The sequence below is a fragment of the Blennius ocellaris genome (genome assembly GCF_963422515.1).
Source record: "Blennius ocellaris genome assembly, chromosome: 20".
NCBI lineage: Eukaryota > Metazoa > Chordata > Actinopteri > Blenniiformes > Blenniidae > Blennius > Blennius ocellaris.
The window spans coordinates 11069633-11094767 of NC_137669.1; the positions used below are offsets into that span (position 1 = coordinate 11069633).

The 25135-nt window shown below is 45.0% G+C and overlaps 1 protein-coding gene across 3 annotated transcripts; it reads left to right on the top strand.

Annotated features, from left to right (window-relative positions):
- Positions 1–1802: 1802 nt before the first annotated feature.
- pals2b (protein associated with LIN7 2, MAGUK p55 family member b) lies at positions 1803–23464 on the top strand (the record flags this gene model as incomplete). Of its 3 annotated transcripts, XM_080515676.1 has the most annotated exons (14): positions 1803–1905; positions 8625–8687; positions 11883–11976; positions 15759–15859; positions 16461–16613; positions 18183–18335; positions 18518–18745; positions 19453–19584; positions 19947–20043; positions 20389–20457; positions 20541–20702; positions 20802–21004; positions 21102–21230; positions 22107–23464. In XM_080515676.1, the coding sequence occupies 12 exons, from the start codon at positions 11922–11924 to the stop codon at positions 22281–22283; spliced, it is 1659 nt and encodes a 552-aa protein (XP_080371802.1). In that variant the 3' UTR covers positions 22284–23464. The 3 variants fall into 3 exon arrangements, with proteins under 3 accessions (XP_080371802.1, XP_080371803.1, XP_080371801.1); XM_080515677.1 differs by lacking the exon at positions 11883–11976; XM_080515675.1 differs by lacking the exons at positions 1803–1905; positions 8625–8687 and having other exon boundaries at positions 11841–11976.
- Positions 23465–25135: the final 1671 nt, after the last annotated feature.

Consider the following 25135-nt stretch of genomic DNA (forward strand, 5'->3'; position numbering starts at 1 on the left):
TTAAAGATTGACGGTTTGAACGAATGCATTTCATGGCGTCTGTTTGACAATCGAAACAATGTTCATTTATTTTTTTCTTCAAAGGAGTTGTCAGCATTTTGGGGTCAATTTTGAAGAATTAAAAAAAAAAGTTGCATTGATCCTGAAATATTTGGGGATTCGTGATTTTTGATTTCATCAGGTTTGAGCTTGCGGAGCTCCTCTTACCAGACCCTCCACGGAAAAAAACAACCTGTAAACTGAGCAGCTGTTGCAGCGGGTTATACGACAAGTGTGCAAAAAGCTCCTTTCAGAAGATACTAAAATGCGAATGGCTCCATAAAATCCCCATAAAGCCAAAAGACGTCGATCAATCTTGGATCTGCCAATTGCGCAGCTAATGGCGCTCTCTTGTGGCCACGAGGATAAGTACCTGCTCTGGACTAGATGGAGGGAGAAATGATATTTCCAGGAGCATTAAGTGCAATTATACAAATGGTTAGGTACTGCAACCAGTCAGGCGGTAAGAGGCAGCAGACTCAGAGTCTGCAGGAAACGGGATACTCTCAACTAACAGGAGAGGCTGGCGAGTAATGCAGCGCTTCTGCATGTCAATACAAATGGAAAGCAAGTTCAGAACGTGTTCGTCACACACTGTACATGCAGTCGTCTCTGAACCACCTTAAATTGATTTTGTAAGTCTTGTTCTCAGTGTGAATGGGGCGAAACATAAACAACGAGTCGTCGCAGACTTTGCTTGCTGCTGTTCAATGGACGGTAGATGTATTAAGGAGAGCCTCACTATGACAATTCGGGAAATATATATTTCAAACAATCTCTCATAAAAATGAGGCTATGAAGGCATATGTCTCGTCGGTGGATGTTTGACCACTCGTATTAAAGCATTGATGGTTATTCAATAAAGATACCTCGTGTTAGAAATATGTAATTTTGGTCCATAAAACCTACATGTAACTAAATTATTCCTTTACACCACTACAAGGCTTTCAAGAATATATATCACGTTCTGAACATATTAAAGTATTTGATTTTATTTGGATCCCCACTATAGCACAATGTCTGTGTTATTCTCATCATGTCATCATTTTACATATCTCATCACACAAAACATTATGTCATATGAAGCCTCAATAATCACAAATCAAAATGAACACAACGCATATGAGCTCAGAATGCAGACAGAGCGGCTCATCAAAAATGAATTTGACCACACGAAGCACTTAATCTATGGAAATATACAGCAACAATCCTTCGCTATCCACGATAAACTCACACTCAGACATGCACACACACTAACAGACCCATAATTTCACCAGACATTGAAGGTTACTCTTTCAGATAAACACAGGAAAAGAACCACCATTTTTTACAAACTGTGAAAAGTGAAAGGGCAGTAAATAGATTGGTGGCTGCATGGATGGATGGATGGATGGATGGATGGATGGATGGATGGATGGATGGATGGATGGATGAAGCCACCCTGAGTGTCCCACCTTGTCCATCTCCTGCTTCAGCCCTGCCATTGGTTGCATTAAATCAATCCTGCAGTCTTTATTTCACAGAGTTAATGAAGTTAGTTAGCTGACATTGTTGTGATGACATGAATGGCCTGCCTGCATTCACCGGGGTGCTAAGTTGTATTTATGTGAATGGACAGGTCCATCACTACGAAGCAAAGTGAGGATACACATTTGTCCACAGTGTCGCGGTCGGGGGAGGGCTGTCCCGCGGCAGCCATTGGTCCTTTACGCATGACGTCGGGGAGGAGGTGGGGCCTGCCGCGTTGATTGACGTCCTGTTCTGTGGTAGTCTGCTGCGGGACCAGGACAGACAGCTGAGGGGGGTCTGAATGTCCAACCGGGACGATCGGGGGGACTAGCGCCAACTCACTGCCACACTTCACAGGTAAGTCACGGCCCCGCGGTCACGCGTGACCCGCGGAGATCATGAATGCATTCATCAACTGACATCCAGACGGGAGACAAAGACACTTAACCGTGTTTGAGGTGCAGCGGCAGAGTTTGACAGGAGAGGCTCGTCCCCCGGTGGAGCCTCCACCCCCCTCCTCTCTGTGGTCCGGACCAGCTTTTGTTCGGGCTCGTGTCGGATCGGTGCGCTTTGGGCGCGTATTGTAGACTCGGACGTGTCCACCCCCCCCCCTTTCGTTTTCCTCCGCAGATCTTGAGGAAGGACACGGCCGGTGGGGCTGTAGTAGTCGTAAGTGTGCGCACGCCACAAAGGCTCGGATGGGTAACAAAAAAATGGCCGCACGTGTGGCTCGGTCGGCGTGAATACGGTTATGAAGCGGCGGCAAGACGCGTTTGGCACGGATGTGGCGCACGGTGCAAGCGCGCGGATGTGGCGCACTGATGCAGCCGTGCGTCAGAACCTTGGGGACGAGTTGAAGGCGCATCCAGCGCGAGCGAAAAAAATACTGAAGAATGTCCGGTTTGATTCCCAGCGGGCTGCATGTGCGCTGCGTGACAGTCATTGCACTTATTTCAACATACTTCCAAACTACGTTCGTCTCACCTTTGCAAACCTTTTAAAAAAAGAAAACAAAATAGGAATAGCTGCATGTTTTTGGGTGCTGACAGGAGAAGGAAGAGGAGGTTATAGGCGCCACTGTCCCGAAATGACAGTGGTTTGGCACAGGCTGAGCCAGACGGCCGTATTGATTTTTTATTTTTTGTCCTCCTCTGAAATGTAGCTACGAGTGCGCCGTCTAATAATGATGCACTGACACGATGTCAGAACAACTCCGTGTGAGCACTTAATCGAAACATAAAACCACCTTACACATCACAGCAGGCGAGCAGCTCTCAGTGAATCCCGGGACCTGCTTTGCGATGACGCGCACGGGGTCACTTCGCGAGGTTTATAAGCAGTTTATTAGCCCCGCGCGCACGTGACGGGGGAAGCCCGTGATGCGTGTACGCAACATCCTTGGGGATCCTTACTGGGAGGGGCGGCATTACTTTGCCAGACCACTGAGAAGACCCATTATAGATCTAATCTGGAGTTTATTTGTCCTCCACTCTTCCTTTCACTTGCGTAATAATCAGATTTGTTGAATCTATTTCAATGAACCAAAAGGGAGCAGGATATTGAGACACTGCAGTGCATTAGTATAAATCTGGAGTCCGTCGGAAAAGACAGCTGTTCAGGACGTCTGAATCACTGGCCAATGTGACCTTTTTTTTTTTTTCTTTTCTTCTTCTGCTGATGTATGTGGAATAAAGCACCCTCATATGCATACTCCTCAGTGTCAGCAGGGAGGAGGGAGACAAGAATGCTTCAAGTTGAACGCCTGTCCCCAATGTTGGAACATAAGGGAGCTGTCAGCGAGCCATTTGAAGAGCAACACTCTGAAGCTCTCACTTCTTCATTTTTAATAAATGGCTATGAGAGAGACGGCTCAGTGAAAGGGGAGGAAGAGAAGAAGATATGAGCGAGCGGGATGAGCTGGAGAATGTGGAGTGACTCAAACCTCCCAGCTACAACACATGTTTTCAGAAATCTGTTATCGACACAACCACAGTTAAACCCCCACGGCCCTGCGCCAGGCTGCTCCTCCTCACACCTCTGGAGTGGTAATAATGAGGCAACGGCACCTCGCTGGGAAGAAAACGGCACGCACAACTCAAGACCGGTGTGATACAGCTGGAATGGGGCAAGAATCGCTGTCAAAACTTGAATGTTGGTAGAGTGAGTTATCTTCCAACCTCAAGGTCGATGGTTCAATCCCACTGAGTCCCAGGCTGCTCCCAGAGAGATAACGTAGTAATCATTGACAGTCGGGGCTGTAAACATTTGGATGTTGGTACAATTTTCTGCATAATGGACTTGGAATGAAACACTCGGTGTGTGTTTGAGGTGCAGACTTTCCGCTGCAGTTTGTAATTTAAATCCTCAATCAGAACAATTGTACTAATTACAGCACATTTTATGTGCATTTCCCACCTTTTCAGAGACTAAAGTTAGTTGGACAATCGGCTGATCATTCCTATATAATGTAGATACTACAAGCTGTAGCTCCAGTCTGGCAAAGAAGCTGAGTTTCATTAAAGATATTCTTTAAAAAGAAAATTACCCCACAATCTAATTTAATCCTTATCTCTTTGCCTCATTCCCCCCAATCACATCACACTTTTGTATACGAACCATCCAACACCACACAACATCACTTTTAAACTTTGCAGTCACGGTAAGTGCTGTTGCATCACTTCTCCCTTCCCCATTCCCTCTCTCCCTCTCCCTTATTGCTAATGATGAGTAACAGGAGGCTGGGAAGATAGAGACAGACTCCGAAGAAGCAGGGTTAGATGTGCCGGGTTCGATTATGGCACAGAGTGCTCGTTATTTAAGATCGCTGCGCGTTCACTGCTGAAGGGTTTTTGACGAGCTGTGTAATTATATCATCCTGAGTTATGTGGCGAAGTGCCGACATCCCACCAGCCGGAACATCACCAACAAGGAAACTGAGGTCGTTTGTGGCGACGCGTGCAAAGAGTACTGATGCATGCAGGTGATTTCAGGTAGATATCAGGTGAAGAGTGTCTCGATAAGAATGAATCTGCGGAAAATAGACAGAACTGCATCGTCATAATATTTTTTTATGGCAACACAGTGGAAAGTGAGATTGTTCCACCAAGTTTCTCTTCACTGAAGCATCAACAACGAGGCATAACAGAGCTTTGCATGGTGGGGGAAAACATGATTATAGTAAATATTAAGCAGATATTGATTTGCTGAGATGGCCATCTTTGGGGTAGCAGTGTAATCCTCTTACTGAGCGGCTGTGTGAACACATGGAGTGACCTACATAGGGTTTGTCTGGAGGCAGAGGGTGATGGGTGAGAGGCATGACAGGATGGGGTTGGTTATGGGAGGAGATGAATAGCGAGACATCACACACACACACACACACACACACACACACACGCACGCACGCACGCACGCACGCACGCACGCACGCCCACACAGTCATTGGATCACATACTCCTTCCTTGAATATCTCGTGGCCCTCAAGCCTTTATTATAATGCTGGACGCGTACAGTGGAAAGCCTCCTCCTCTCGACTCTAGAAAGTTGATAAATTCCCATTTTACCCGCACTTGGAGGTTCGCCACAAGGTGAAATCTGGACTTTCAGGCAGGCCAAAGAGCTTCGTGGTCTCTTTTGTGATTCACAAATGAGTGAGAGGAACTGGGAGTGATAGCTGCTCTCACAGCGGGTTGCAGCTACAGATCCTGCAGCCACAGGGGGCAGAGAAAAGGGTTGGATGAAATATCTGCACACGAATGGAGTATAAATAGACTGTAAATTTATCAAATATGCTACGTGTGATAGCAAGTCATAGGAAGAGCCAATTTTCTAGAAGTGGTGCATATAGAGGTAGAAATCTCACTGGTGTTTGTCCACTTTTGATAGCGTGCATATGTCCACCCACAGGAGTGAGACAGCAGCGATGTTTTGTACAAAAACAAACCCTCAGACACCCCCCCACCCACCCCACCCCCCCGCCGTAATCCCGCGTCCATGAGCTGCCCATCATCTGAGTGCTTGGCAACCAGAAGCACTCAGAGAGCTTTTGTTGGCTCGTCCTTTCATACGGACCAGCCAATGGCAGCCAGGATAGCGAATGTCTGTTTGCAGTGATTTTCCCACTGTCCCGAGAGCAGGGGACGAGTGATGGACAGTACAGGCAGTGGGACATCCGGGGAGCTCTGACTATTTGGGACAATTACCCAGTTCTTGAGACGACCTGAGTGTTTGTACATGCAAACGAGTTAATGCACAAAACTCGTGAGTGTTTATTCTGTTTAAAAAAAACAACCTTCAGTCTGGTTTAATGGAATTCAGATACAAGTGGGATTTTAGCTGCTGTCATTATTAGAAGTGCGGCAATTACATGGTCTTATAGTAACAGAGGAGCAGATTGCAGAGATCTTCAGCTTCCACTTTCTCCAGGCTCTTCTCCTCATAGGCTCTCATCTCTTTTCAGTGGAGAGGCTTTTCACACAACTCAGTCTAATCTTCAAGGATTCTTCTCTCTTTCTCTACTTTTTCTTCTTCAAAACCCGCAATTTAACTTTTATCCATGTCTTGTCCTGCACTTCGAATCTCTTTCTCAGCTCCTGTGAAATTCTCCTTCTGCTAAGTCAAAAAAAACCAAAAAAAAACAACCCAACAACCCTAAAGTCAGCTTTCTACCTTTTGCAGCTTCATGTTATTTGTCACGACTGTCATCATCGGGAGCCCTGACTCCTGCTCTGTGATGCAGATAATGTGGCAAGGAACTGGGCAGCGACTTTGTCTCCATTAACATTCTTCGAAGCGATATCTTTCACTTCCAATGAGCTGGCTAAACCTGATCGTAATCTGTGTTGTGTAATGACCTGACCTCTTGCTCCCTCCTCCTCGTCCCTCCGTTCTCATTTAGTTCAGGACCATTAGTGGCCGCAGGATGAATGAAAAGACCTCACTCAAAAAGGAGCAGTGCCACCTCTTTGATGAACACACTTCATGTGTCGCAGTCGCCTTTGCATTTCTATGATGCTTGACAGCTTGTTGTAAAGTTCAGAGGTCAAATAGATGTGGGCAACCCCCCCCCACCCCCCCCCCCCCTCCCCATGTGTGTCCAGAAGACTATAGCAGAGAAGACAGATTTCTTAATTTTTTTTTGGACATTTCTAAGATGCTTTTACTCCCAAAGTAAGAAGACTGAATTCATGACTTCTATTGGCCAGCATTTGAAAAGCCACAGTGCTTCCTCACTGCTCCAGGCGAGAGAGCCAAAGTAAAAGAGGCTGAATGAGATGAAGCATGTAAGAGTGCTGATCTGCTACTTGGTGGGAGATTGTAGGCATCAGTTATTTGTTATAAAGACATTATTTGTTTATTTTGCTGGCTGGTGTTTTTTGATTGGCTCGTATATTTGCACTGTGAGGGACTGGAGACCCGTCCAGGGTGTTTCCGGCCCACAGTCAGCCTGGATGGTGCTCCAGCGCCCCGCGACTCTGCGCAGGAATAAGCGGTATAGAAGATCGATGGATGTTTTCCAATGGTTCATTTCACAGTGGGTATTGAGGGCAGGATGACTGGGTTTAGCGCTGTCAAACTTCTCCAGTTTTATTAGACTGATGTTTTAAACATTGCTCTGTGAGGCGTGGGGGTGTCACGGGGGAGACTTCATAGTCACTTGATGATGGAAGCCACAGAAAAGGGGGCAAAAAGGCCTTTGAAACTGATTTTTTTTTTATGGCTTTTGCAAAAGTTCTTTTCCCTTGGTAAAGCTTAATTGGATCACTTGAATTTCGCTATTCATTCTGGTCCTTGGAAGAATTCTTTGACAAAAAAAAGAAAAAAGAAAACATGACTCAACATGCTTTTATTTCCCTGTTTTTAAGCCGTTTTTCATATTCTATGCTTCTCATTAATAGGCACGTCATGCTGTGAAGCAATACAAGTGGATTTTGCAATCTGTCAGGGTTTGAGCACCTCCAGTTTGCACACACTTCATTCAAGGCCGGGTTGGTGAGGAGCTGGAGCCAAACGCTGATTACGACGAATGAAAGGCAGAATACATGGTGGACAGGTCTCCAGGGTTAATGCAGTAAGAGAGCCAGTCACACACACAAACACACACACACCTTCCCAGAGGAGGGTCCAACACACACTTCTTGGCATTGTGAGAACAATTCAGAGTACCAGCTAAACACTCTGCCACTGTGAGATGTGATCAGACAGTCCCTTCATCCATCATCTATACCTGTTTTACCCGCGTTTGGGTCACTGAGGGATGGAATCAATCCTTTCTGACATTGAGAACATCTTGGGCAGGCTCCAATAGAGAGAGAAAATCTCACAAATTTACACCCAGGATCAGTGTAGAATTGCCAATTTACCTAAAACAACCTCTGGATGTTCCCTTAATTCCAAAACTGAGCTGACGATTGCCTCAACGTGGTCCGGGAGCGTCAACACACCTGTGCAAAAAAAACCATTAACCTTCATAAATGGTAAAACCTCGATATGATGGACTCAGAAGAGATCTACAGCACGATCTGCGAGCTTGCAAGCGCATACGAGAGGAAGGCTCTCCCGGCAGTGAATGCATACTGCTTTGTCATTACTTCCAGGGAATAGTGGCCATTTACTACTCAGTCGGCACCGCGCCAGCCGATGATGCCGGCACTGCTGAATAGCTCGGGACAATCAACCGTGCGGGATGACTTCGCGCATCGCTGCGAAAGAGCAAGCGCCTCACTCTGCATGACGAGGCTCCTATCTCACAAAAGGCAGGAACGACATAGATGGATGAGCCAGATAATCCACCGGGGGAAAAGGGAGTCGTTATTGAGTGTGTGTGTGTGTGTGTGTGTGTGTGTGTGTGTGTGTGTGTGTGTGTGTGTGTGTGTGTGTGTGTGTGTGTGCGTGCACGTGTGTATCGGTGTGTGGGATAAGCTGGAGAATATATCTGAATGCTCAAGTTAGGGGTATGTGAGGAATGATGAAAACTGGTGTGTTGGAATGCAAGAAGAGCTGAATATTCATGGATTATGATGATAAGCCAGACAAAAAAATTTGCTCCCGTCTCTCTCTGTCTCTCTCTCTTCCAGGTCTTCTGAGTTGACTGATGAACACCCAGTAGGACTGTGGTTGGGCGACACCGACTGGGACAGGTAAACGTCCTCAGTACTCACGCATCAGTGACTTTGAACTCCAAAAACTCCAAAGTTGTGATGGAAGTAAAAAGTGAAAAAGTTTCAGTTTTCATGAACTGACATCTGTTTTTATTAACTTACGGTCTATGAATCTTAGTGGGCTGTGACTGGTGGATAGTACAGCTGGTATTTTTGCCAGTAACAGATGCTCTTCATGTGCAGATAAATATGCTGGTCACTCCCATAAAGACAACTGTCATTTTATTGCCTCTAAACATATCACTGTGTCATTACTCGTGTTAATTTCATACACAGATGAGCTGTTTTGTGAATAATAAAACCACATTTTAATAAAAACAAAGCACAGGCTGGATTTGCTCACTGTAAACTTGAGGCAAAGCGCTTTAAATTGAATCTTGTCTGACTTCCCATGATGCTCTCCTCAGGCCTGGTGTTTTGTTTTCTTCTCATGCAGCTGCTTTGCCTCTTTTCCAACTCTGCATGATATCTGTTCTCGTCCTCCTCTCTTCTAAAGGGGAGCAATTATGTTGATGTTTTGTAGGGAAGGCTGTATGTGTGTGTGTGTGTGTGTGACTGATTGTGAAGAACTTGTAGTTTGGTACGCCGCAGCGATTGCCAGAGGGAAAATCCTTTGCCTTCCTCCACACTTCTCCACACTTCTGTCAGAGTCAGTAGTCGTGATTTGGTGTGTTGCTGAAGGCTGTCTCAACCATCACCCGTCATCAGAGATGTCTGAGAGAGAGAGAGAGAGAGAGAGAGAGAGAGAGAGAGAGATCTGTAATCCCGTGCTTTCGTGGCCGGATTAAAATGGGGGAGGGGTTGACTGGTGGTGTTGAGGATGGGCTGGAGAAGAGAGGCGGGGTGGATTAAAGCTTGCAGATCCGCTCTTTGCACAGCTGTGCTGCTGTGGGAGGAGCTTAATGGCCGCTCAGGGGGAGGAGCCTGTTTAAGATCGGTCTGGCTTTTGCTCCTCTGATACTTTTTGTTGGATCCGAGTCACAGCAAACAACAGAAACTCTCCAAACTCTAAATATCTCGTTTGCACAGTGAATGAAAGTAGTTTATGTAGTTCTACTATTAGTGTAAGGAAGTATCTGTCGCTGAGTCAGTTACTCAAACACGATTGTTGACGATAAAATACCTCAACGGCCACTGGAAGCAAATATCTATCATTGCCCCGGCTGGAAATATACTGTCATTGTGTTGCCTGGTTGAGTTTTCACACTACTATTAGTTTGACACTTAAATATGTGCAACATCAAATGATCAGACTTTTAATTTGTTAAAAACCCTAAAACTCTTGGTGATCTTCTGATGTTTATCAGTTCAGTTCAATCAGTCCAATACAGGCCACACCCACGAAAATATTGTTGAAAGGTATTTCTATACTTCAGAACATTAAAGTTACACTGACGATACATGCAGACACATAAAGATGCATACATCCATTACATGCAAATTATCCAATCAGATTCTCTTGCAAAGTGGTGGAAAACTGACCAAGAACACAAAATTTTTACAATTTCTACTTATAACATTGCCTCAATGGCCTGTATAAATGAGTGAGTACCACTGTCTTACAATAGGATGTGTTATCTAGAAAAAAGTACACTAATAATATGACTTGTTCAGGCACACTAACTGGGAATAGGAAATGTTTTGCTAAAGCAAATAAGCCAAACACTGTGGCGTTTCTGCTTGTATCTAAAATATTGCCAAAGAAATGAGAGCATAACTATATTTTACTTTATTCTACAATCTCATTCAAAAGTTAACAATTGCAGTCACTTGCCCAACCAAAGGCTAACACACGTCTGCAAACTAATGACATCTTATGAACTATTAATCAGACTATGTTGATATGATAATAGTTTAACCCGTACCGACGTAGTCGTCTGAATGCAGCTGAATGTGGCTGAATGTAAGCTTAGGCACTTGCTTAGGCACTTGCACATTGCCTTACAAGTTGCCACATGTTTCCTAGTTGTAATCCATATGGAATGAGGCACTGAGGGGAAGAACATATATTTAGGCAAGGTTTCTGTTGATGCAGCCACTCACTGTGTCGCTTTCCCAGAAATATTCGATCTTTGGGGTGGAGGAGTTTGAACTGCAGCTCCAAAAGTGTGCATAATTCTGTCGGCACCTCGCGTCTACTGACTTAGCGAGAAATTAAGTAAGGGTACGTTAATTTATAAGGAAAGAGGGGGAGAGGGGTGGGGGGGGGGCTCCCATTAAACTGGGGAAGGTTTTGAGGAAGTGGACGACTGCTGAGGGAATATGTACGAGCACAATCTGCTCACGCTGAGCGTTTTTGGCACATTGCAGCAGCGGGTTGCTCAAACCCTGAGAGGAATTAGTGTGAATGAGAGAAAGACGGGAGGGAAAGAATGTGAATGTAGGGTCAGGCCCCCTTTAGTAACACTTATGTAAGATTACTTACATAATGAAACATTCAACTGGTGTGTGTATGTGTGTGAGTGTGTGTCGAGACGAGAGGGTTAACTTGACTTTGGGTGGGGTATGGGTTTCAAGAGGAGTAGTGCTCAAGCAAGCCCAGCAGGAGAGGATTGTAGGATTATATGTGTGTGCGTGTATCTGTGTGTGTGTGTTATCAACCTATGAGGAGGAGGCGAGGCGAGGTGGGGGGGGGGGGGGGTTATGGGAAGGTATTAAAGTCAGAGCGCAGGGAGGGGACCGACAAGCATTGAATGCCCGTCCACATCTGTGCACGGCGTTCAGCTTTTTACCTCTCTCTGTCTCATTTCATGCTTGTCTCTCCAAACTTCCCCACACAGCAGCTTCGGTTTCTTCTCCAGCATTTTCCGCCGCGTCTTCCCTCCTCGTCGCAGCTCCTCATTCCCCCCCCCTCATCTCTTAATATCCGCTGATCTTAATCCCACTCTATTGTCGCTGTCTTTGTGCCTCTTCTCTTATTCATTGTCCTCAATCCCCTCTTTCTCCCTGTCCTCTCTCTCTCTCTCTCGCTCTCTCTCTGTCTCTCTCTTTGTTTTTTGGGAGTTTAGAGGGTCAGCAGTACCAGGAAAACAGAAGAGATTGCAGGAGAGAAGACGTAGTTGCAGAACCGCTGGTGCTTTGCTCGTGGTTAGCCTTTAGCGTATTTGTGGGAGGAAGAAGGATTGCTTGGCGATGGTCACAGCTATGGACGATTCCTGTCCCAATGGGGTGCAGGAGGCGGAGGAGGAGGTGACGCCCCCGGGACAGCCTAGCATGGAGGGAGGACCCCCGGCTGTGAGGGCCGCCCAGGAAGCAGATTCGTCTGGAGGTGAGGAAAGGAGGAGGGAGGTGCGGGCACAGAATTACTGAACAGAGTGATGCTGTAGCTTTTGTTTCACCTGTATATCAAAGACGGAGGGATTCGAAGAAGAGGTGTGTCACACAGTTATGTTCTTGTTTCCCAATATTTGATTTTCTTATTTATCAGGCTGAGATATGATCTGGCAATAAGTCACAACCTCTCCCCTCTCCTATGAAAGACCATGTCAGATGAACCCAAGTAGCCCATCAAGAATAACAAGGCACACTACGATTGTAGTTATCGGCATTGATCTGAAGTGACTGTTGATCCTATTTTCATTGATCGTGGCCATACAGTGTGTCTGTGTCTCTCTGATGGCCTGGTGACCTCTCCATTACGCACCCTGTCCAGACTGAGCTGAGAGGACGAGGGTGAATCAGTGTCATTATAAAATCAAATTGGATTTGATTTGGTCTTGTCAGTAAATGCTAATGCCGTTTCCTCGCAAAAGCTCTCAATTCCTCTTGATTATTTCTCTTGTTCACCCACTTACTCTAGTTAACATCATTGTCACATTTACTTTCAGCAAATGGTCTCTCCAGGTTTTTTTTTTCCATTACTCTCTCATTATTCTGTCATTTTTTGCCATTTGTGTGAGGCTCTAACTCTTTATTTCTGACTCCGTCCCAGCTGGTGATGTTACAACTGATTCCATTTTTTAACATTTAACCCAATCCCAAATTGTTTTTTCAACTAACATTCATGTATTTGACCCCTTAGCATATACTACGCATGTGTTTATCCCTCAGAATCACCAATGCAACTGTGCAACAGTCTAGTTACACTTACAAAGAAGTAGCCTGACAAGTAAGAGAAGAAGCCCCTTGGACAGGATCATGCACTGGGCCTCCAAATAGCTTAGAATGCCGCTTCTCCGAGTGCCTGTGGTTTTTGGAAAGCTCTGCATTGGAGGCACTGCAGTTGTGAGACTTGCCTGTTTTCCCAGGAGGCGGTTCACTTCCTTACCCACACTTCTGAAAAACTGCACATAGCCGGGTGGTGTTTCTGGACGATGTGTCAGTCAAGGCGCTTCTCTAATCTTCTACTCACAAGCTAAAAAAATAAATAAAAATAATGCCACATACAACACGGGTTGCCAGGTCTCCTCTCGGGGGATTTGTCTTGCACTCCTTGAGAAACACCGGCAGGAATTCTCAAACAGGTAGTCTCTGCTTTAGGATTCGGTGCACAGCAGGCTGGTGGGTGTAGACACAGGTAGTGGTTAGATGAGGAGAGAGACTGCAGACAAGCCTCAGAGGGAGGAATTAAAAGCAGGTGAGGAGGGCGATTCATTATGCAGATGAATGGATCTGCCAGAGAAAAACACGGTGGCACAACTGGAACCGTTAATCTTTGAGCCGTTTCAGGCTGCGGAGGCTTCTCAACAGCACAGTCTCCATTTCATACTTCCCCGAGACCTTCCTTTCCAGTCTCTCACTGGACCGAAGGCTCATGTGCTTTGGGATGAGCAGCGTTCAGACAAGTACACACAGCATTTAGGTTGAGCAAACATTCCCGTGGTTGGAATGACACAGTCATGTCAGCGAGAGGGCAAAAGTCAACACGGAGAGCACAACGATCTGGATCCAGCTGTGTGTTGTTGCGCGTCTGCTTCAGCCTGTGTCACCGGAGTTATTCAAATATCTCGTTTTAATAATAGACCTTCTTTTGTAGCTTCTGTCTGGTGCTATTCCCCCGCAGCTCCTTCAGGTAATTAAGAGTAAACCTGAAGAATTAAAGATGGCGAAAACACAAGTTTCAGTGGGTTGGACCTTGGCTTAATTGTAAATGTGCCTGTGTGAAGTCGAAGAGGCGGTGAAGCGTTTGTTTGGTTGTGTATGAGTGTGTGGGCGAGTATATGTGTGTGTGTGTGTGTGTGTGTGTGTGTGTGTGTGTGTGTGTGTGTGTGTGTGTATGTGTGTGTGTGTGTGTGTGTGTGTGTGTGTGTGTGTGTGTGTGTGTGTGTGTGTGTGTGCCTTAACTACAATCACAAATCAGATCTGAAAGCTTGTGTGTGGTCCCTGCAGGAGCTACACATCGCTTGCAAACATTATCGCAGATGTTTTCAAACTGTGGAAGGAAGTACATTGCTCCTACCCAACTGTAGTGCTGCAGACACTTTGTTTTTTGTTGTTGTTTTATTTTACATTATATAATATTTTATCAAGTGTTGGGATTTCCAGGCAATAGACAAAGAAAAAATTAACTATCCTGGGAAAAGGCGTCCCTCAGGGTAGACTCACCTCACAGTTTATAAAAAACACTTTTGTTTTTCGATATCCAAATTGGGTGTTGCATTGTTTTCTCTGTGTTGTCAAATGCTTTATAGATACACAGGCGTGATAGTCTGCCCTATATATTTTAACCTTCCTCCCTTATTTTGTCCTTCTTTGAGAGGATCATAAATATTTAATGTTTGTTTTTTTTTCTGCATGAGCTCTGCTGTTTATGCAGTCCGTCTGCACTCTTTGCTTCACTCTCAGACAATTTGTTTTTTTTGTTTGTTTTTTTTGTTTACCAGCCTTGCTCTCTTCTGAGAGCCTGCATGCATGAAGAGTGATTGATGAGTGAGTGGGGGGAAAAAAACAAAAAACAGCACGTTGTTGTGCTCTAATTGAATTGATGTGACACTTGTTTAGCAGCAAACTACAATAGAGGATCAGAACCCTACCTGAAGGACAGAAATACATTAATGTGAATTGAAAAATCACAATGAAAAAAGAAGGGTCAACTATCCTGATGAATGGCATCACTACACTCTGCTGTAACAGAGTAAAACTGCCATTGTTTTTTTTCTCTTTCTGGGCAACTTCCTCTTTCTATGAGGATGGATGTTGTTCTGCATAATAAACTCACATGTGTGTTTCCACGAGGGAAAGCTAAATGTCAGACAGCATGAGCAGCTGCAACATTTCATTATTTTTCCAGGTCTGCAATTACTCATGTGCCACTTTTTGAAAGAGGGGGGTTGGAGTAATAAAGTATGATTTGACTTGATGACACAGGACACGGTCAGGGTTCAACTCTAATAAATGGCTTGGCCGAGAAAAATACAGAGAAGTCAACTGTATTCAAGTGCTGACTGGACTTGTTTATTACTCATGCAAGTATATAATGACACAGGAACACATGCTCACCCCCACTCACCCCCACTCACACACACATGCATAGGTTCTCAGGGCTTTAAGTGTCTTAAACGGGCTTATATGGGCTTTGAGACCCTGGCATTAGGGCGTTAGTGGGCTGCCTCCAACAGTACACACCGTGCCCTCTCTCCGGTTGTGTGAACAAAATGCCAGACTCAACAGTGGATTAGTGAAGATTTTCTTAAATCATAAACAGGATTTAATTATGGGAGGGTTTTTTTTAATTTTTATATATATTTAGATATTTAGATTAATTTCAGGTTCAGGTGAGAATATGGGAACGGAGCCATAGCGGTTGTACAAACTGTCAGCAGCCAGGAATTGAAACTCTGTAACTGAAGCTGTGATCATCTCGACTGCCAAAATTATTTCTGCATGACCAGTTCACGTATTAAAACTTTGCTTTACTTTTTTTTTTTTTTTAACCCGTTTCTGATTTTCAAGCACTTTCGCCTGCCGTCGGGTCTTTTTCTCTCTGATGCTGCAGTCCTTTAAAAAACAACAACACACAAAACAAACTCTGTTGCATGTGTTTATGCTTTGTGTGACATTCACGCCTGGCTCACACTCCTTATCTCTCCCTCCCGTCTCCTCCGTGTGCAGCCATGCAGCAGGTGTTGGATAACCTGGGTGAGATTCCCACCTCCACCGGTGCCAAAGACATCGACCTGCTCTTCTTGCGCGGCATCATGGAAAGTCCTATTGTACGTTCTGTAGTCCAGGTGACACACACACACACACACACACACACACACACACACACACACACACACACACACACACACACACACACACACACACACACACACACACACACACACACACACACACACACACTAACAGGAAGCCAGTAGTACAGTAAGACTTTGGCCAACGCGGAGCGCGTCGCAGCATCACAAGTTTTAATGCATGCAGACTGCCAGCGAGGAAGCTTAACTTTGTCATGTCTTTTTTTTTTTTTCCTTCCTCACACTGACAGAAGCACGTTCACTGAATCCTCGTGTGTGACGAGTTCAGACGGAGGACAAATGTAGTTCGTCCCAAGACTGCCTGTTCAGTTGCTCCCCGCAGGGCCGCGGCGTGCAGAAATGACAGATAACTAAACAAATAACAGTTTTCCCTTTTATCGTGGAAGCGGGTAGCGACGGGCTCCCTGAGCAGCACTATATTTAGAACCTAATAACACGAAAGCTCTCGCTTCCGCTCGGCAAAACTCACTTTCTCTTTAGTCAGTCTTTACACAGAAAACCAGATAAACAACAAGACCTTGTTTTCCTCCCTGGGCGTCTTTGTTCCTCCCCTCAGGCTCACGAGCAGCTGGAGGAGGTGAAGCTGGAGGCCGTGCAGGACAACAACGTGGAGCTCGTGACGGAGATCCTCGGGGACATCAGCAGCCTCAAGGTGAAGGACGACAGCGCGGCCGAACTTTCCAGGATCCTCCAGGAGCCGCACTTCCAGGTGAGACAGAGACTGCCCCCCCCCCTCTAAAAAAAACATAAAATGTGTCCATCACCTTTCTCTGAACAAAACTACACCATGTCACTGGTAAAGAAAAAATAAAAATAAGCCAAAAGCTGCACTCTTGGCTCTCAACACAGAATCACCATTAAACGTGCAGATGAATCATTTGTCGGGAGGAAAGATGGATTTGTAACCAGGGAACAGAGTTTTTCTCCTGGAGGCTCGGTGAGGAATTAAAGCCGTCCAGGTTTTAGTGAAACTTCCACTGACTGTATTTGCAGTGCTGTGATATTAAACTTTCTATTTCTGGATCACTGAATCAGCTCGGTACGTTTCAAGGCAGTCTTATCCTGCCGATTCAAAGTCCTTGCAAAAAAAAAACCCCAAAACAACCTCACAGGCTATAGTTATTGTGATATCTATGTACAAAACCTACATTTCTTTAAATATTTGCTGTCTTTTGTCTTTTTCTATTTGTCAGTGTATGAGTCTAACACTAGCCTCCGCGGCTGGGCCTATCAGGGGCTTCAGACAGACTTCACCAATACCAGTTCAGTTCCTGAGCGAAGCACCAATCAGAGCTTTCGTGCTTTAAGCCGAAAGTTAAAACCCTGCTGACCTACTGAGGGAGATTGACAGTAAAGGCAGGAGAGATACGGAAGGGAAACGACTATTACATCACATATTGAGTGTGTGAATTTGCACTCTTGTTTTCCCCACCATTACGCTGTTGGCGGTGATTGTTCACTAGATATTATAGGAAGTATAATCAGTAATTTGAGAGGAAAGACGGGTTTGGGTGAGAGGTGTTGGAGGGCCAACTGGAAATTATGTGATTAGATGAAAGCGGTAATCCATATTTAGGATTTAAGCAATTTGATGATTGGGTCTTTTACTTTTTACCCTTTTTAGGGCAGCAACTATAAAATACTTAGTTACTGAAAAGATTTCCAGGTGCATCGAATGAGAGAAATAGAGGCAAATTGTTCACACATAGCACGTGTCAGTGTTCAATCTGAGTATTAAATTTTCTTAGCAGCTGTCAACGACACTAGTTTGTCCCAGAATCCAGGTTTCAGGGTTTTATGAGTTTATAGGAGATTTTTCTACATTCTGGAAACTCTTGAGGCAAAAATGTGAGCTGTGATTCCCAAAGTGTGGCTCGCGACCCCCTGGTGGTCCGCCGAGATGTTGCTGGGTGGCCATGAGAGCTCAATCACATGAAGTTTGGTAGTACTACAAAATATACACATTCATATTTCACAGCTGGTCAAAGCTGATCACACGGGGTGATCTGGAGTTGTTTTTTTATTGGTGGACGTGGCACCTTAAACTACACTTTCAGAATTCAGCATGACGCCAGAACTTCTATCAACATAGAGCTTTCATATATGTTGATCTTTTTTTCCCCTTGATGTCTGGGATGAATAATGTTGAAGTTACTGCGTCGTTTTCTAATCAGCATTCAACAGGACACTGCGTGTCATTTCCATACATAGAGGAGGCATGGTCGTTCGTTTGATATTTCTAACATTTTTAATCACTGCAGCTTTTTGCTTCTTCCAGTGTCTTTTGGAAGCCCACGACATCGTGGCCTCAAAGTGCTACGAGGTCCCGCCTCCAGCTGAGACGTGCAACGACGCGGCCGTGAACAACGCTCTGATGCAGGCCGACGCCGTGCGGATGATCGGCATCCGGAAGAAGGCCGGGGAGCCGCTGGTGAGCCGACACGGGCCGGGCGGGTTTGCGTGAGCGAGTGGATGTTGTTGGACAGTGGCGGTTGGGTACATTTGTGGCCCGGTTAATAATTAACGGTGTGAGTCGATACAGTGGGGGCTGAGGGAGTCCGCGTGCAGTCGGAGGACAAATATCGCTCTGCTCCTCCTCCTCCTCCTCCTCAGGGTGTGACTTTTCGGGTGGAGAAAGACGACCTGGTCATCGCCAGGATCCTCCACGGCGGCATGATCGACAGGCAGGGTCTGCTCCACGTGGGCGACATCATCAAGGAGGTGAACGGCAAGGACGTGGGCAACAATCCCACGGAGCTGCAGGAGATGCTCAAAGACTGTAGCGGCGGGATCACGCTGAAGATACTGCCGAGCTACAGAGACGCCCCGGCGCCTCCGCAGGTAAACGACACGGCCGTCGACACGGTGAGGGGCTGGTCAGCGGTGCCGGGCGAGTGATCAGTCCTGTGGCCTTCCCACAATGCTCCGCGCAGGAATGTGAACCCTGGGAGCCCTATTAATAACACTCCACATGCTATCTGGGTCACACGAGCAGTTACTCCAGCTTCCTGTGATGTTGTGCTTCCCTCACATGGAAAGTACAGTAATTTATGATACCCTCAGACACCTACCCTCCCGCAGGCTTTTGGCTCCCGGGCGAAAACACTCCCGTTCAAAAAAACATTTTGCCATCTCCAACGGACAGACATAAACCTGGAAGTGCTTATAAAGGCTGAATTGAATGAAGAGCAGTAAAAGTGAATGAGGCATCGTGCAGAATCGCACCCTGCCGTGTGGCTCAGGGCGCGCTGCACACTATATTTTACTGGCTGTGTTTTATTGCTTCCTCCGGCTGCCTGTTTAATCCAATACGTCGGCCGGCGCGCTCACCCTCTCTGGCAATAAGCCGGCGCAGCGTGGAGAGATATCAGAGTGTGAATGAGACACAGTTGTCACGCAGTCGCTGTGCGAGGCTTCATTTCCGAGGGCAAAGGCTTTTTAATACCCGCTGGTGATTCCACGTCACACACGCCTCAAATCCAGGGAATGCCTTACGACATGTGTTCAAGCTGGACTGCTGCGGCGGCTCACGCATGTGTTCGCCACAGGTGTATGTGCGGCCATACTTCGACTACAACCCGGCCAGCGACAGCCTGATCCCGTGCCGAGAGGCCGGAATGGCCTTCGACAAAGGCGACATCCTTCAGATCGTCAACCGAGAGGACCCCAACTGGTGGCAGGTGGGCTTCTCCTTTTTTTTTCTTCTTTTTTTTTTTTTACATTACTATCGGCTGCTTCTGTTTCACCATCCCACCAGATCAAACATTTCTCCTAATTAGCTTTGTGGAAGGGAATGTTCAGTCAGATGTCACATCCGTCAGTTCTACTGTCGCGTTTCATCCGGCTTTGACTTCGCTTGTCATCTTTTTACATCTGTTGTGGATGAGCTGCATCGACGCACGAAGGGATCATGATTCCTGTGTTTTATTGAGCCACTCCTCACTGCTGGGGAACGAACAGAGTCGAATTAAACTCCCCTCTTAAAGCAAGTGCCAAAATTAGAGTATAAATAATGGTCGTGTGACGTGTGATTCGTCCCCAGGCGTGCCACGTGGTGGGCGGAGCCACGGGTCTGATACCCAGTCAGTTCTTGGAGGAGAAGAGAAAAGCTTTTGTTCCCCGGGACTTTGATGGATCAGGTGAGCGTCTGTGGTGTTAGATCGCACTGTGGTGCCACGGCGCTGATAAACGCCGTGGATGAGGCTTTCTGGGTAGAACTGAAACTCTCTCTGCTTTCTTGTTTGTTTGTTTTTTACACTGATGTTCAGGAGATACATTTGCCTTAAGTCTGTGGACGATTTGCTGCTGAACCCTCAGTGCTTCTCCATTGCTTTTTACTTCTGAAAACTGATTTATGACACTGAAGTCCTGGTGAATGCTAATGGTATTTTCCAGATAGTGGTCCACGTCTGCCCCCATGTGGCCAAAGACTGTAACAGCAAAGCAGGGCAATTGTTTAAATATCCTATTGTTTTGTCCTGTAGGGATTCTTTGTGGTACTTTAGCTGGAAAGAAGAAGAAGAAAATGATGTATTTAACTGCCAAGAATGCAGGTAAAAATAATCCCCACTCAACTATTGTCTTCATCATATTAATTTTCGGATTAATTTCTAGTAACTGAAATGTGTCTGAACAGAGTTTGACAGACACGAGCTGCAGATCTACGAGGAAGTGGCCAAAGTCCCCGCCTTCCAGCGAAAGACGCTGGTCCTCATCGGAGCCCAGGGGGTGGGCCGACGCAGCCTGAAGAACCGCCTGATGGTCCTCCACCCCACGCGCTTCGGCACCACCATACCATGTAAGGTCCACACACTTCTTGGCCCTTTTCAAAAATCCGGGGCCCGCGCGCAGAAGTAAAGGGTGGTGGCGGTCAACATTTCACCTCGCTCTCTTCCAGACACTTCGCGGAGGGCCCGGGACGAAGAGCTGGATGGGAACTCCTACCACTTCACCTCCAGGACGGAGATGGAGGTGGACGTGAAGGCCGGCCGCTTCCTGGAGCACGGCGAGTACGACGGCAACCTGTACGGCACCAAGATCGAGTCCATCCACGAGGTGGTGGCGACGGGACGCAGCTGCATCCTGGACGTCAATCCTCAGGTACCAACGTGGATTATGGTTTATTGTGGTTGAGGATAAGAGGCATTTCAGTAAAAAATAAATGAATAAGTAAATCTCGTCTTTTTTCCCTCTGCAGGCCCTGAAGGTGTTGAAGACAGCGGAGTTCATGCCTTACGTGGTGTTCATCGCAGCACCAGATTTCGATACTCTTAAGGGCATGCACAAGGCTGTGGTGGACGCCGGCATCACAACCAAGCAGCTCACGGTAACCGAGACACACACTTGCAAGAAGATTCCAATCCCACAGATTCCAATCACTAATTACGGCTTTAGAAAGTTCCTGCATGTACGAACGAACTTGGTGAAAATAAGGATTTAAGAACTGAGATGAACTACAAACGTCCAGATAGATTTTTATAAAAGGAAGCTAACTTCATTTCCGGTTGCTTCAGGAGGATTCATGTTGGACACAAAGTCAGTCGGTTCAATGATTTTAACCTTTTCCATACAGCAGAAGTGAAGAACTGTTCATATTTGATTATATTACTATAACATTGCATTATTGTTTTCATATTAGAAAACAAATGGAAAGTGTAGACGCCACCTCATGCAGAAATTATGAAAGAAAGATCTTCTGAAAGTGCAAAAACGTTGAACTGAGCAAATAAATGAGACAGATGACGCTGTAAAAAGTGATTGTTTAAGTCATTCTAACCACAGCCTGGTATTAACACCCCGTTATTGTTATAAAATACATAAATACACAATATATACATAAACACTGTGTGATAAAATCTTTTGTGAGTGAAATAGCTTGAAAAACAAACCCTAAAAAACTTGTGATGGTTTGACAAGACAACATAAATAAATGGTTACTAAAAGCTATAATGACCAACAAGATCACAACAGGAGATTCAATTAAAAACTCGACTAATTAAAGCCTTTTTTTTTTTCTCGCTGTGTGAGGAGACGGACTTTTCAAACTCTGAAAATTGAAATGTTGCAATTCAAAAACCGTTAAGACATAATGCACTTTAGTCATTTCATTTGATGTTTTTTTGTCATGTTATATTTGCCGTTAGTCGAAAAGCAGCGGCGTTTGAATGTGAAAATACGACGTGTCCTGTGTGTTTCCCCGCAGGACGTGGATCTGAGGAAGACGGTTGACGAGAGCGCTCGGATCCAGAGGGCGTACAGCCACTACTTTGACCTGACCATCGTGAACGATAACCTGGACAAAGCCTTCGAGACGTTGCAGGCCGCCGTGGACAAACTGTGCAGTGAACCCCAGTGGGTCCCCGTGAACTGGGTGTACTGAGGCTGCCGCCGTCCACTCTGCGTGGGTCACACTGACTCAACAGCATGTGTGTGTGTGCGTGTGCGTGTCTGTGTGTGTGTGTGTGTGTGTTTCTGACCACAAGGGCCAAAGAAGAGGAGAAAAAGGGCAGAGATACGACTGCGAAGCAACACAATGAATGAAATCTGATCGCTCTTCCTCCTCTTGGGCCTTTTTTTTTCTACTCAAAACTCAAAGGGAAAGAGCGCTTATTTATTTTATAACTTTTTATGAGAGATCTTTCTATTCAATGTGGGATTCCAGTGCGAATGAAAGAGGGGTAATGAAAAAAAAACGAAACAAAAACCATCTTGTATTGTACGTGGGCCATATTTTTTTGCATTAACTTATTGTTGTAGTTGAATGTCTTTCTTTTGTAGCAGTTGTAGGTGTTTGTGTCCGTCTTCTTCCACTGACCGAGATCTGATCACTGTAATGACGAGGAGGAGGGTGAAAATCACACAATATGAGCAGTCATTATCAAAAAAATTACGAAAAAAACAAAAAACAACAAATCACACATCATCGCCATGTCTGAACAACCTGTGTTTGAATTCCATTTCAATCCTTTAGTGTTTCTACTGCAGTGGATCAGGAAGACAAAGGCCTGTTTGTGCACCGATATGTGAAAGACAACTTTATAAAAGTCCCTTTTTTTTTTTTTTTCCAATGATCAAACACTGTGTATGTTAATTCCGTCTCATTCTATTTTGTTTCTACTAGTTTGGTCTTTTTATTGTTTCTTATTTTCTTTAAATCAGTGTGGTGACTTGTAGCTTGTAGCACAACTTGATCCTCGCCGTTGCTTCTCGTCTGTCCCGCAGTGTGACCGTCACCTTCGCCGTCCACACAAAGCCAGCTTCTGTTTGTTTTTTGTTTTTTTGTCAATGTGGCACAAACCTGCAAAATGCCAAAGCCCTGCTCGCATTCCAAATGATTTTACAATTCACCGTTTCTTAAATCCGACCGAAAGAGGAAAATGTGACTTTGAATGGTTAAAACATCTGTATAACTACTGTATGTCTCGTTTATTTTAATTTTATTTTTTAACTCAGAAAGCTACTGAAGAGAGATTTGTTTCCATCTTAATTTGAAAACCTTCATTCATAAACCCTGAGGTGTGCCAGCCCTACTGCCTGTTGAAGTGTCCACATCAACCTCATGTCGACTTGAGTTGTTTTTACATTTCTATCAGTAAAATTATAACAAATAAAGTTTTAACAAATCTCAAACGAGTTCATGGTTGAAGTGTGTTAACCTTGAAATATTTCTGATTATGTGAGAAATTCAAAGTTAATTTCAGTTAGAATTTGCGTGACAAACAAAACTTTGGATGTTTTAACTTGAAGTTAGTTGTAGTTTAAAGGTCTCGTATTGAAATGTTTTTTCCAGTATCATTGTATTCAAAGTGTATTTCCCCAAATCCAGCTTTGGTGCTGAATTTCAGCTAAAAGTCCCTCTACTGAATCCCGCTGAGAACAGGGAAGAGCCTTCTGGTGTTTCAGATTAAGTGGTGTCCCTGTTAACTGATGACGCTTTAGTTTTGCTGCTAACAGAGGTTAAAAACCAGATGGAAACCCGCAGCCGTCCTGACAAATGCATCAACAATGACGTTTCCAAGCGTCACCTGAGGACTCTCAATGAAGTTGTCACTGTTTAACAGGGAAACCAAATCATCCATAACACTATGTAGATTTCCCGCTATGACTCGTATAAACTCTTGTCGTTCAACCAGAATCTGAACTGGAGAGGCTCCTGAAGATAAATTTAAATAATATTGCATCTGAATGTTGGGTAGTTTTTGTCGTGAGTTACAACCAAGTCGCCAACGCTAGCTCCAGCTGTTCGTTTTTCATATTCTACATAATTTCTTCAGTATTTCAGTAAGGCTCCACCACCACAGGGAGTGGTTATTTCCCTGCATGACGTCATTAAGGGGAAAATCTCTGCTTCACCTGTATGAGAAGACTTTTGCTGTGGAGCAAGTGAGGAAGATGGACTTTCTTCACATTCGGGGCCTTGAAAATCATTAGAAAATTAATTTTGCATAATATGGGCCCTTCAAGGTTGGTCGACACAAACCGTTAATGGCTCTTGATCACATCAAAGCAAACACAAAAAGTCACAGTCCAACAGGGAAACTTTTCAAACATTTTTATTAACGCAACTTACAGTCAAGCCAAAGAAGTGAACTATATTAAGTGATACGTATTCACATTGTGTCCTAACAGGGTTTACAGCATATCTTGTTTTCTGTAAGCATAATTGACCGCCCCCCCCAAAACAAACAATTAAATGTAAAATAGAAATGAAAGCTTACAACTTTACAACAAGAACAAGGAGCTTTGCAGTGGATGTGAAATTCAAATGAGCAATGTAAAGACCCTCACCAGAGCAGGAATGACAGCAAATTCAGTTTTGGCATGTTGTGGTTTAAATAAAGGGAGAAAGGAGGAAAAAAGAGAGAATATATATATATTTATATAGATCTATATAAAACTCAAAACTGAGCTGTAAAATGACACGGATGACGGGAGGTTTGAATTCACGTGGCTTTGCTGCCTTTGCCAAGAGACTTTGGTCACTTTGCTTCTCTTTCATGGCTTTTAATGAGGAAAACAATGAAGAAAATGAGGGGGAAAAACGGAGCGTCCTGGAATCACACCTATCGACGAAGAGCGGGCATATATATACATACATGTACACACACACACACACACACACAAACATATATATAGATTTCATATTTCTGGATGAGTATACAGATGATTGTCTGCTGTCATTGAATCCAAAGTGTTGCAGGCGACTCCAGGACCGACCCTACATTCAGAGGA